This window comes from Oncorhynchus keta, chromosome 16 (assembly GCF_023373465.1).
Source record: "Oncorhynchus keta strain PuntledgeMale-10-30-2019 chromosome 16, Oket_V2, whole genome shotgun sequence".
Classification (NCBI taxonomy): domain Eukaryota; kingdom Metazoa; phylum Chordata; class Actinopteri; order Salmoniformes; family Salmonidae; genus Oncorhynchus; species Oncorhynchus keta.
This window is the reverse complement of record NC_068436.1, coordinates 8,025,715-8,038,999: the sequence shown is the minus strand read 5'-3', so window position 1 is coordinate 8,038,999 and position 13,285 is coordinate 8,025,715. Positions and strand designations below refer to the sequence as shown.

The 13,285-nt window shown below is 44.6% G+C and overlaps 2 protein-coding genes across 2 annotated transcripts in view; one reads left to right on the top strand and one right to left on the bottom strand.

Annotated features, from left to right (window-relative positions):
• Positions 1-3,455, bottom strand: part of LOC118395461 (sodium/potassium/calcium exchanger 2-like) — a 20,502-nt gene extending 17,047 nt beyond the window's left edge. Inside the window, exons 1-2 of the mRNA XM_035789269.2 lie at positions 3,330-3,455; positions 647-1,771 (exon numbers count right to left, since the gene is read on the bottom strand). Of these exons, the coding sequence (XP_035645162.1) occupies positions 647-1,588 (942 nt within the window). The 5' untranslated portion in view covers positions 1,589-1,771; positions 3,330-3,455. The remainder of the gene's footprint in view (positions 1-646; positions 1,772-3,329) is intronic.
• The window catches only part of LOC118395462 (DNA repair protein complementing XP-A cells homolog), a 19,473-nt gene that overhangs the window by 1,744 nt on the left and 4,444 nt on the right, over positions 1-13,285 (top strand). Inside the window, exons 2-3 of the mRNA XM_035789270.2 lie at positions 10,981-11,655; positions 12,212-12,317. Of these exons, the coding sequence (XP_035645163.1) occupies positions 11,364-11,655; positions 12,212-12,317 (398 nt within the window). The 5' untranslated portion in view covers positions 10,981-11,363. The remainder of the gene's footprint in view (positions 1-10,980; positions 11,656-12,211; positions 12,318-13,285) is intronic.

Genomic DNA, 13,285 nt, shown 5'->3' with positions numbered 1-13,285 from the left:
TTGGTTGGTTCGAATGTTTAAGACTCCCTCAGATAACCACAGACCACTGAATTCAGTAAACCAGTTTGCGTGTAACCGATTTCCTATAGGTCGATGAATGTCGAAGTTAATGACAAAGTCAATAAATGGTGTGTAATTACAATATAAAAAGTTACAGTATAAATTACAGTATAAAAAGTCTACATATTTATTTCTTAAATGGCATATAAATATTTCCTAAACATTGGTTGTGTAAATGTGTCTTGTGTACAGTAATATGGTTAAAACATTTAAGGGAAAAGTAGATTGCGTAACGTTAGCTGACTGACTACTACAAGTGCTGTATGTATGGTGAGCCAGCTTTGCAAAGGGCTCAGAGGCCTGGTATTTAATATGGGAGTGGATGGAAGACTCCATGGAGCGACCTGCTTGGTGGTTTGACTTAGTCAGCACGAATAGGGAGGGCCATCTCTGTGTGGCCATGCACAGGTGACATGCAGCTAAACCCAGTGTTAATCCCTGGGCAGCCAGAGGTTTTTGGCGTCTGTCCGTCTACCTGGCCCGCAGGACAACTTTTAAATACCCTTACCTTACGCTGCACGCGAGCAGCCTCCTGACGTGAGTTAAGAATACATCTGGGGAGGAAAAGGTGGGCGGCAAAACTCACCTTAGGAGCGACCTCCACCTCTTCCACTTGATTCTGGCCCAATTGACTCTTTATGAAGGTCTCTACATCTGCATTGAACTTCATAAAGGTCACATAACTCAAGTAGCACATCAGCAAGGCGATACTTTCCCACAGAAAGATCTGGTTATCCAAAAAGAACAGGATGAGCATCAACAGACCAATGATGTAGAAGGAGACGTCTCTAAAGAGGGGCCACCAGGTCAGCTGGAGAATCTCCTTGGAGAACAGGGCGCACATCCCGATGACAAACAGGATGTTGAACACGGCCGAACCCACAATGGTTCCTATGCCCACGTTGCTGTGGGAGATGAACACCCCGATGACGGAGGTGAAGAGTTCCGGGGCAGAACCCCCGGCCGCCATGAAGGTTGCCCCGGCAACGTCGTCCGAGATCTGTAGTTTCTCCGTGATCACAGTCAGGGCCGGGACAAAGAACTCGTCGCACACAATGGCTAAGGCGATGAACATGTACAACATCCCGAACATGTGCAGACAGACGGCCCCCTGCCTTCTCTCCTCCAGGTTGAAGAGATCCGTGGGGTAGTCCCCCGCGTTCACCTCGTCCATGGAAGACTTCATGGCCACGGGCATGTCCTCCATCATAGAGACGTTGTGGCCTCCCTGGTCCTTGGTGGTGAGCAGTGTTCTGTGGGGGGCCGACTGCAGTAGGTCTCCCCCGGACAAAGCAGCGGGGGAGGAGGAAAGTAGATCCCCTCCATTTCCATCACGCCCAGTAGAAGAAGTAGTCCACTGGAAGGCACCCAATGAGAAGACCGTGCTGAGGGTCACGATGCTGAGGACGAAAGCTAGAATCCTTATGGGCCTCAGTTTTCTCCGGACGTGGAGGTAGTGATGCCTTCTGCTCAGGGGGAAGGAGTCCTTCTGGGACCCCATGTCAGCACCTGGGAGCATCAGTTCCATCGCTGTTGCATCTGTGGAGGCTGTGGCTCAGGCTGGCTGTGAGGCTGCTCTGGCTCTGGCTGGTTCAGCACGAGCGCTTGCCTTACAGTGTCGCGGAGACCATAGTCCTCTAAACACAACAACCGACGGGCCCCTGATGTTCTCCAGGGTCTGGGGCATATAAAGGTTTCCTCATATTAGTGTCTGGAAAACACAAAAGGGGAATAGAGAGGATTATTACAAAAAGGTAAATCATCACTCACATCTGTAGAAATATCAACAGGTGCAATGTGAACCTTAGTTTAGACTAAGTTATAGGCCTAGGTCTAGATTTATATACACTGAGTGTGCAAAACATTAAGAACACCTGCTCTTTCCGCGACAGACTGACCAGGTGAAATCTATTATCCCTTATTGATGTCACTTGTTAAATCCACTTCAATCAGTGTAGATGATGAGTTGGAGACAGGTTAAAGAAGGACTTTTAAAGCCTTTACAAGTATTGCGAGGTATTGAGAGGTATTATGGTAGTAGGTGTCAAGAACTAAAATGCTCAACAGTTTCTTGTGTATCAAGAATGGTCCACCGCCCATAGGACATCCAGCCAACTTGACACAACTGTGGGAAGCATTGGAGTCAACATGGGCCAGCATCCCTGTAGAATTCTTTCTGACACCTTGTAGAGTCCATGCCCCGACGAATTTAGTCTGTTCTGAGGGCCAAAGGGGAGTGGGGATAAAATGGAATATTAGGAAGGTGTTCTTAATGTTTTGTACACTCAGTGTACAAGCCCTGTGTCTCAACATTTACTGTACACCTACCAAGGACCAGTAAGCTATAGGCCTCGTCCTTCTTTCTTTGAATTCCGCTTTAATCAAAATTGGCAAGTTACCACGGGCTAAATTGGTTTCAGGGATTATTCAGCGCTATCCCAGGGGCCGGTGCCGCTTACCGACCAGGGCTTGAGGAACACTGCGATAGATCACTATTTTCTGTCCAATCTAATGTATATACTCTAGTTGGTGTGTTTGTAAGTAACCATAAATGAAATACAGCCGCGTTACTCACTGATTTTAAAAAGCCTGTGCTGTTGTAAACCAAATCTCAGCTGAATGGCATTCTCACATAAATCAAAATCATTGCTTTATGAAACATAATAGATATTGATTTTGAAATATGAATACTTTGCACGAGGCAAGTTACCTCAAATACATCCGGTTGACTTGATTACAGTTTGATTTCTCCATGTACCTGTATCAGTACCCAACAAGCTTTGCTTAACCAAGCTTAGCCTAGGCTATTATGGTTATCAAAACCGTGGGAAAGTATCTTGAAAATCTTTCCAATATCTTTAAAAGATGCATCTATTCGTGTGGTTATGACAGAGCAGATATCTAAAAGCAGAAGTCGTGTGTTAGGTGAGGTGATAGGTGATAGCTGCTTAGAATTGCTAAACCAATTAGGCTAATTTAAAACCTCCAAGCTTACAGTTCACATTTCTTTACTGGCAATTTCCTCCAACGATAAGACTTCAAAAGGAATGTAACACATTGTAAACAGCAAATATATCCTTAGATCAACGATGAGCCCTATTCTGTTGCATAATTGCATAACACAGACCAAAGCCAATCAACTATCCACCTAGTTCATCTTGCAAACCACCATCCAAACCAATGCAATATCAAATGCAAAAATATCTTCAGAACAAAAATAAATCCTCACAAAACAATGTGTAACAATTGAAAGAAAAGTAATAATTTACCACACTTGCAGTCTCCTGTTGGATGCTGTACAGAAGAAAAAAAGGTAGGTGATGAGGAATTTGCCAGTAAAGCCAATCCTGAATGACAAGTTCCTGTAGGCTCCAACTGTAGACTGTGAATAGCTAATGTAAATCTGCTCTAAAATTTCCTTAGCACCGAAGGGGTGGAGCTTACAGACACTAACAGTCAATCCTGTGGTGAGGTGACTCCTCCCCCTTTACCTTGTGCACCTGCCTACCCGGCCACGTGACAGGAATCAACCTCTTCTGTCTTTATTTGACTTGAGGTGAAAACGTGAGATCATGTTGCTAGAAAGACCAGAACCCAACCCTATTGATAGGCCTTATCCTACCAGGCCATTTTATTGTAGCCTGGCCTCAAAGACTAGACGTAACATAGTCAATGTAAATCTATGGCTCTCAACTTAGTATCATATGTTATGTTTGGTATGGTTACATAAGACAGTTTGTGTAGTGTAATAACCAAAAGACCTCTACTAGTAGGTTGATACACATACACGAAATGACCAGTATGCAAACATCTGCTCGTCGAACATCTCATTCCAATATCATGGTCGTTAATATGGAGTTGGTCCCTCTTTTGCTACTATAACCGCCTCCACTCTTCTGGGAAGGCTTTCCACTGTTGGAACATTGCGACGGGGACTTGCTTCCATTCAGCCGCAAGAGCATTAGTGAGCACTGATGATGTGCGATTAGGCCTGACTCACAATCTGCGTTACAGTTCCTCCCAAAGGTTTTCAATGGGGTTGAGGTCAGGGCTCTGTGCAGGCCAGTCAAGTTCTTCCACACTGTTTTCTACAAACCATTTCTGTAGGGACCTCACTTTGTGCACGTGGGCATTGTCATGCTGAAACAGGAAGGAGCCTTCCCCAAACGGTTGCCACAAAGTTGGAAGCACAGAAATGTTCAGAATGTCATTGAATGCTGTAGAGTTAAGATTTCCCTTCACTAAGGTGCCTAGAACCATGAAAAACAGCCCCAGACCGTTATTCCTCCTCCACCAAACTTTACAGTTGGCACTATGCATTGGGCCAGGTAGCGTTCTCCTGGCATCCGCCAAACCCAGATTGGTGAAGTGTGATTCATCACTCCAGAGAACGTGTTTCCACTGCTCCAGAGTCCAATGGTAGCGAGCTTTACACCACTCCAGCCGAGGCTTGGTATTGCGCATGGTGATCTTAGGCTTGGGTGCGGATGCTCAGCCATGGAAACCCATGTCGTTGCTTCCAGAGGCATTTTGGAACTCGGTAGTGAACATGCGCTTCAGCACTCGCTGAAGCTTACAGACGTTCCCGTTCTGTAAGCTTTTGTGGCCTACCATTTCGCAGCTGAGCCATTGTTGCTCCTAGACGTTTCCACTTCACAATAATAACATTTACAGTTGACCAGCACAGCTCTAGCAGGGCATACATTTTACGAATTGACTTGTCTATGAAGATTGCAAGGCTGTGTGCTCAATTGTATACACATGTCAGCAACTGGTGTGGCTGAAATAGCCGAATCCACTAATTTGAAGGGGTGTCCACATACTTTTGTATATACAGTGCATTCGGAAAGTTTTCAGACCCCTTCCCTTTTTCCACATTTTGTTAAGTTACAGCCTTATTCTAAAATGGATTAAAAACAAAAAAATCCTCATCAATCTACACACAATTCCAAATGGCAAAGCAAAAACAGGTTTTAAATATTTTTGACAAATATATTACAATAAAAAACAGAAATACCTTATTTACATAAGTATTCAGACCCTTTGCTACGAGACTTGAAATTGAGCTCAGGTGCACCCTATATAGACAGGTGTGCCTTTCCAAATCATGTCCAATCAATTGAATTTACCACATGTGGATTCCAATCAAGTTGTAGAAACATCTTAAGGATGATCAATGGAAGCAGATTGGGGTGAACGTTCACCTTCCAATAGGACAACGACCATAAAGCACACAGCCAAGACCTCGCAGGAGTGGCTTTGGGACAAGTCTCTGAATGTTCTTGAGTGGCCCAGCCAGTGCCTAGACTTGAACCCGATCGAACATCTCTAGAGAGACCAGAAAATAGCTTTGCAGTGACGCTCCCCATCCAACCTGACAGAGCTTGAGAGGATCTGCAGTGTAAAATGAGATAAAAATCCCCAAATAAAGGTGTGTTAAGCTTCTAGCATCATACCCAAGACGAATTGAGTCTGTAATCACTGCCAAAGGTGCTTCAACAAAGTACTGAGTAAAGGGTCTGAAAACCCAGAGTCAGATGAACTCATGGATACCATTTGTATGTCTCTGTGTCCAGTATGACTGACGTTAGAGGTAGTTTCATGAGCAAATGCTAACTAGCATTAGCGCAATGACTGGAAGTCTAATCTCTTAGTCATTGAGCTAACGCTAGTTAGTAACTTCCTGCAAACTGCACGCGGATACATAAAAATGGTATCCTCGGGTTCATCTGACTCTGGGGAAGTAGATAAAGGGCCTCATTGCCAAAATCCCAAAGTATCCCTTTAAGTAAGTAAGCCCTGTCTGAGCCAGAAGAGCCCAAAGGGCAGAAGTCTATCTCCTGATTGCTTTATCTACCTTTAGTTGAAAGCACTGACTGTAAGTCGCTTTGGATAGAGCGTCTGCGAAACGACCAAAATGTAAATGTACTACAATTGCTGCACATTTTCAAAGACATAGCTTTCGGTAAAGGAAATGTTTATTATGTTTTCTGTGGTAACATCAGGGGACTTTAGACTCATTGAGATGCTTTAAAAAAATTATAAAGGAAAATAAAATAATATCTGGTTTGAAATACAATGTCACCAAGACTTAAAAGCCACACTGTGTTCGCTATAGACCTACAGTACCATGTGTAGACCTGGGCGTCTGTCAAAGACCTGTCCTTATGGAGGCTCATTGTCATATGGCGCTGTAGGTAAGCACACTCAGGGATGGACAGAGGGCAGGAGGGGGGAGGGTAGTATTAGAATCCTTTCAACAGCTTCTTCTTCTTCTTCTTCTGGAGACTAAAGCTGGTGGTGGTGAGGTCAGGCTAAACACGTGAGCCATTAGTGCTGTAACGCTCTGCTGCCTCTCTGCTGAAGGTGAGCTCAACTTATCTGACCTGTACTGGCTCTCTTCAGGTCTCTCTCTTGTCCCTCTCCCCCCACGGCCCCTTACATAGGCAGGCCATGAGGCAGCAGTTAGCCATCACCTGATAGAAAGGTAGAATGGGGTAAAGAAGACGGGACATACATGTTTGTTCTGCCTGTTCTTTGGCTGTGAACCTGTTGGCTGTACAATTGCATGCATATGGATTTCAGTACAGGAACCGTGAGCCTTCTGACACACAAATCTTTACAGAATTAATACATTACATGGCTTTCAAACCTGCTCCAAATGATCGGTGGGCCCCCCACGGGACGGTTGAGCTAACGTAGGCTAATGCGATTAACATGAGGTTGTAAGTAACAAGAACATTTCCCAGGACATCGACATATCTGACATGGGCAGAAAGCTTAAACTTTTGTTAAACTAATTGCACTGTCCAATTTACAGTAGTTATTACAGTGAAATAATGCCATGCTATTCTTTGAGGAGAGTGCAGAGTTTTGAACTTGAGAAGTTATTAATAAACATTTGGGCAGTCTTGATACAACATTTTGAACAGAAATGCAACGGTTCATTGGATCAGTCTAAAACTTTGCACATGCACTGCTGCCATCTAGTGGACCATCTAAATTGCACCTGGGCTGGAATAATACATGATGGCCTTTCTCATGCATTTCAAAGATGTTGATACGATTTTTGCTTTTTTAAACAGTTGTTTTTTTCTTTGTATTATCTTTTACCATATCTAATGTGTTATATTCTCCGAACATTGCTTTCACATTTCCATAAACTTCAAAGTGTTTCCTTTGAAATGGTATCAATAATATGCATATCCTTGCTTCAGGGCTTGAGCTACAGGCAGTTCGATTTGGGTATGTCATTTTAGGTGAAAATTTAAAAAAAGGGGTGGCTCCTTGATTAAATGCTCTTGTCTATTACCATGCTGAGATAAAATAATATGCTCATGACTTTTATAAGAGTAAGAAGGCACTATATAGCAGAAGTATAAGATATAAGTGTAGTAGAGAAGGGCACTGGTTACAGGAGGCTGGTGAGGGGAGGGAGGCTCATAATAACGTCTTGAATGGAGTGAATGGAATGGTATCAAACACATGGAAACCATGTGCTTGATACCATTCATTCCATTCCAGACGGTATTATGAGTCCGTCCTCCCCAATTAATGTGCCACCAGTCACCAGTGGTACTAGTATACAGCTAAACTACTTTCCAGATTAGGTTACTTTGAAGCTGACCTTGGTTAGGCCTATGAAACCGGCCATCACGGCTATATTAAGTCGAACCAAGGCAGGCTAAATATATTACATAACGGGCTAAATTGTCATTTAAGGTAGAGCTCTTATAATGCTCAAATTGAGGTGTTATAAAAAACAGGATTCTTATTTTCTTTTAAATGTGAAATTATATTTATATATTTTTTCAAATAATTTTGTTTTTAGAGGCATATAAGGTCAATGCCAATTTGTCAATCCCAAGGGTTCAAAAGTTACTGCATGAAGCAATGATATTATTGACATTGGGACCACAAGCACATGGAATACCGATATAGCCTACAGTAAGTCTCCATTTAACACTGAATTGAACTGTCTTCTATTTGTGATCCCACAAAAGACTGTGTTATCCTTCTAATATACGGGGGGATATAGTCTATATTCCAGTGTACTGGCAGCGGTCGCCGTGATACCCTGAAAAGAGCAATAGATTAAAGCAACTCTGTGAAAATGAGATTAAGATCGGTAATGACTAAAGCTCCTGTGCTGCACTGCTTTAAATAGATGCTAAGCATTGTGTATGGACACCCTTAATGGGATACTGCAGTGGTTATTCAAACTTTTTTAGCGGGGACCCTATTTTTTCCGCCAGAATTTTTGGGGACCCCATTCCACCCCACAGCCTAAAATCAGTCCATTTAGATTTTTACATCAATAAATAACCTTCAATTCATTACATTTTCATCTCTTATCAAAATGAAATAAATTTACTCAATAAAATGTAGTTTTTGAAATGATATTTCTCAAAAACGTTTGTATATTGTCACATCCAATAATCTGTACTTTTAATGTTTTGTTCCTTTAAAAAATCTATATATGTATTGTTTTTTTGGGGCCTCCCCACTGCTGTTCCCCCAGTGGGGTCATGACCCCTATTTTGGTTACTGTGAGAATGACCCTATGTTGCTAGGTGGGAACCATTACCAGATTTGCCTATCTATGGGGCGGCAGGTAGCCTAGTGGTTAGAGCTTTGGACTAGTTACCGAAAAGATGCAAGATCGAATCCCCGAGCTGACAAGGTAAAATTCTGCCCCTGAACAAGAGCATCTGCCTCTAACCCTAGGAAGCTCTTTGCCACCTTCTCCTCCCTCCTGAATCCTCCTCCAACTCTCCCCCTCCTCCCTCTCTGCAGATGACTTCGTCAACCATTTTGAAAAGAAGGTCGACGACATCCGATCCTCGTTTGCTAAGTCAAACGACACCGCTAGTTCTGCTCACACTGCCCTACCCTGTGCTCTGACCTCTTTCTCCCCTCTCTCTCCAGATGAAATCTCGCGTCTTGTGACGGCCGGCCGCCCAACAACCTGCCCGCTCGACCCTATCCCCTCCTCTCTTCTCCAGACCATTTCCGGAGACCTTCTCCCTTACCTCACCTCGCTCATCAACTCATCCCTGACCGCTGGCTACGTCCCTTCCGTCTTCAAGAGAGCGAGAGTTGCACCCCTTCTGAAAAAACCTACACTCGATCCCTCCGATGTCAACAACTACAGACCAGTATCCCTTCTTTCTTTTCTCTCCAAAACTCTTGAGCGTGCCGTCCTTGGCCAGCTCTCCCGCTATCTCTCTCAGAATGACCTTCTTGATCCAAATCAGTCAGGTTTCAAGACTAGTCATTCAACTGAGACTGCTCTTCTCTGTATCACGGAGGCGCTCCGCACCGCTAAAGCTAACTCTCTCTCCTCTGCTCTCATCCTTCTAGACCTATCGGCTGCCTTCGATACTGTGAACCATCAGATCCTCCTCTCCACCCTCTCCGAGTTGGGCATCTCCGGCGCAGCCCACGCTTGGATTGCGTCCTACCTGACAGGTCGCTCCTACCAGGTGGCGTGGCGAGAATCTGTCTCCTCACCACGCGCTCTCACCACTGGTGTCCCCCAGGGCTCTGTTCTAGGCCCTCTCCTATTCTCGCTATACACCAAGTCACTTGGCTCTGTCATAACCTCACATGGTCTCTCCTATCATTGCTATGCAGACGACACACAATTAATCTTCTCCTTTCCCCCTTCTGATGACCAGGTGGCGAATCGCATCTCTGCATGTCTGGCAGACATATCAGTGTGGATGACGGATCACCACCTCAAGCTGAACCTCGGCAAGACGGAGCTGCTCTTCCTCCCGGGGAAGGACTACCCGTTCCATGATCTCGCCATCACGGTTGACAACTCCATTGTGTCCTCCTCCCAGAGCGCTAAGAACCTTGGCGTGATCCTGGACAACACCCTGTCGTTCTCAACTAACATCAAGGCGGTGGCCCGTTCCTGTAGGTTCATGCTCTACAACATCCGCAGAGTACGACCCTGCCTCACACAGGAAGCGGCGCAGGTCCTAATCCAGGCACTTGTCATCTCCCGTCTGGATTACTGCAACTCGCTGTTGGCTGGGCTCCCTGCCTGTGCCATTAAACCCCTACAACTCATCCAGAACGCCGCAGCCCGTCTGGTGTTCAACCTTCCCAAGTTCTCTCACGTCACCCCGCTCCTCCGCTCTCTCCACTGGCTTCCAGTTGAAGCTCGCATCCGCTACAAGACCATGGTGCTTGCCTACGGAGCTGTGAGGGGAACGGCACCTCAGTACCTCCAGGCTCTGATCAGGCCCTACACCCAAACAAGGGCACTGCGTTCATCCACCTCTGGCCTGCTCGCCTCCCTACCACTGAGGAAGTACAGTTCCCGCTCAGCCCAGTCAAAACTGTTCGCTGCTCTGGCTCCCCAATGGTGGAACACACTCCCTCACGACGCCAGGACAGCGGAGTCAATCACCACCTTCCGGAGACACCTGAAACCCCACCTCTTTAAGGAATACCTAGGATAGGATAAAGTAATCCTTCTCACCCCCCTTAAAAGATTTAGATGCACTATTGTAAAGTGGCTGTTCCACTGGATGTCATAAGGTGAATGCACCAATTTGTAAGTCGCTCTGGATAAGAGCGTCTGCTAAATGACTTAAATGTAAATGTAAATGTTCTTAGGCCATCATTAAAAATAAGGATTTGTTCTTAACTGACTTACCTAGTTAAATAACGGTAAAATAAATACAAATGTGTGGACTACCTGATTCTTTGGAAGGAAAGAGAACAGGGTGGGTCATGGTAGAGTATAATAAGTTAATTAAAACAGAGAATGAACATTTATAATGAACTAGACAACAGCCACTCCAGGTAGAGTCAGAGCCATATATTTAGCTCTTTACCAAGCAGAGATATTGCTATAGCAAGCTAATTACATCAGATATGGCACATTGCCACTGGGTCTTTCAGGATATGGACCAGCAATGAAGGACATGGACAAGAAGGAACAGGATAAAGCTGTGAATACTATTAGTGCTGGATGGGGATGGTATATGTCCGCTCTCCGGCGATACCTCGCGGTCACATAGAGAAGCTGCATCAGTTTCATAACAGCACTTTTATTTTGACATTATAACAACCCGGAAGTTGGTTGTGCGACCGATAAATGGCAGCCGCCGGTAACTCGAACACACCGATGTGTCCACGGGTTAAAACTAGAAACACAAACAATTGTACCCCTCTTAGAGCTCTGCCAGCTGTCTTGCTGGTAAACAACTTTACTTAATTGCAATTTCCAAGACGCTGGAGAGTTTAGCCTACAGCTAAGTCAGTTAGTGCATGCTTTTTTTGCGATGGATCTGTTGGAGCCTCCAACGCCGGTGAAGGATAATGCTTCCTCTCCTTCGGAGTCCAAAGCCAAGAACTGCGATCTGACCCCCGCAATGAGAGCCAAGATCGAACGAAACAGACAGCGGGCTCTGATGCTGAGGCAAGCCCGACTGGCCAGCAGACCATCGGCAGGGGAAGGGGGTGGAACCTCGGCTAAAGTCGCTAAGATAGTCGACTCTGGAGGAGGTTTCTTCATTGATGAAGAAGAGGAGGGACAGGAGGAGCAAAGGACAAAGGAAGTGGTGCATCAACCAGGTATGTGCATTTATAGTCAATCAAATATGGCAGGGGGAACTGTTCATATTTGTTGCATGATGTAAACTTCAGACGTAATCTTATCTCCTCCTGTATGTCTGGTGTAACAAAGGGAGATGCACTGTTTGTTCATGTGCGCCCCTTTGTGGAATCATGTAATACCACATGCCAGTTGCTGAGTGGAGTCAGTTTCTTTCAATCAGGTATTACAGACGCCCCCTATTGTAAATGATGTCCACAATACATTATTTATGGCACAGTGGCAACCAACAGACCACTATCTGAATGACTAGTAGATACTTGTTTTACTGACAAGACACCTTGGCTGACCTCTCTTCCTATAGCACTCTCTCTGCATTGATTGTGATTCTGGATACGTGTGTGTGCGCCAAAATGACTGAAATGTAATAATTTAAGTGTAGTAGTAGTGCATTGTTGAGCCTGGGTGCCAGTCTGCTTGGCATCACAATTCCATAAGCAGTGTCTGCGCTCTTGAAAACTAACTGGCACTCAGGCTAGTGTTGAGTTCTTCTGCTCTCTCCGACTGTCTTCCTAGCCCCGGTGATGGAGGCAGACTATCTGCTGTGTGATGACTGTGACAAGCCCTTTATGGATTCCTACCTTAGCAACGGCTTCGATCTGGCAGTCTGTGACAACTGCAGGTAAAAGTCTTCTTGTGTTAATGGCAACAAACACAAATAACAATAACAATATATATATATATATATATATATATTACATTACATTACATTTAAGTCATTTAGCAGACGCTCTTATCCAGAGCGACTTACAAATATATATTATTGTATATTATTGTACAGTGTGCTTCTCATAATAGTGTTCACATACAGTACCAGTCAAAAGTTTGGACACACCTACTCATTCAAGGGTTTTTCTTTATTTTCACTATTTTCTACATTGTAGAATAATAGTGAAGACATAAACTATGCAATAACACATGGAATCATGTAATAACCAAAAAAGTTAAACAAATGAAAATATATTTGAGGTTCTTCAAAGTAGCCCCCCTTTGCCTTGATGGCAGCTTTGCACACTTAGCATTCTCTCAACCAGCTTCACAAGGAATGTTTTCCAACAGTCTTGAAGAAGTTCCTACATATGCTGAGCACTTGTTTGGCTGCTTTTCCTTCACCTTTGCGTCCAACTCATCCCAAACCATCTCAATTGGTTTGAGGTCGGGTGACTGTGGAGGTCAGGTCATTTGACGCAGCACTACATCCCTATTCTTCTTGGTCAAAAAGCCCTTACACAGCCTGGAGGTGTGTTGGGTCATTGTCCTGTTGAAAACCAAATTATAGTCCCATTAAGCGCAAACCAGATAGGATGGCGCAATGCTGCACAATGCTGTGGTAGCCATGCTGGTTAAGTGTGCCTTGAATTCTAAATACATCACTGACAGTGTCACCAGCAAAGCACCATCACACCTCCTCCTCCATGCTTCACGGTGGGAACCACACATGCGGGGATCATCCGTTCACCTACTCTGTCTCACAAAGACACGGCGGTTGGAACTAAAAATCTCTAATTTGGACTCATCAGACCAAAGGACAGATTTCCACCGGTCTAATGTCCATTGCTCGTGTTTTTTGGCCCAAACAAGTCTCTTCTT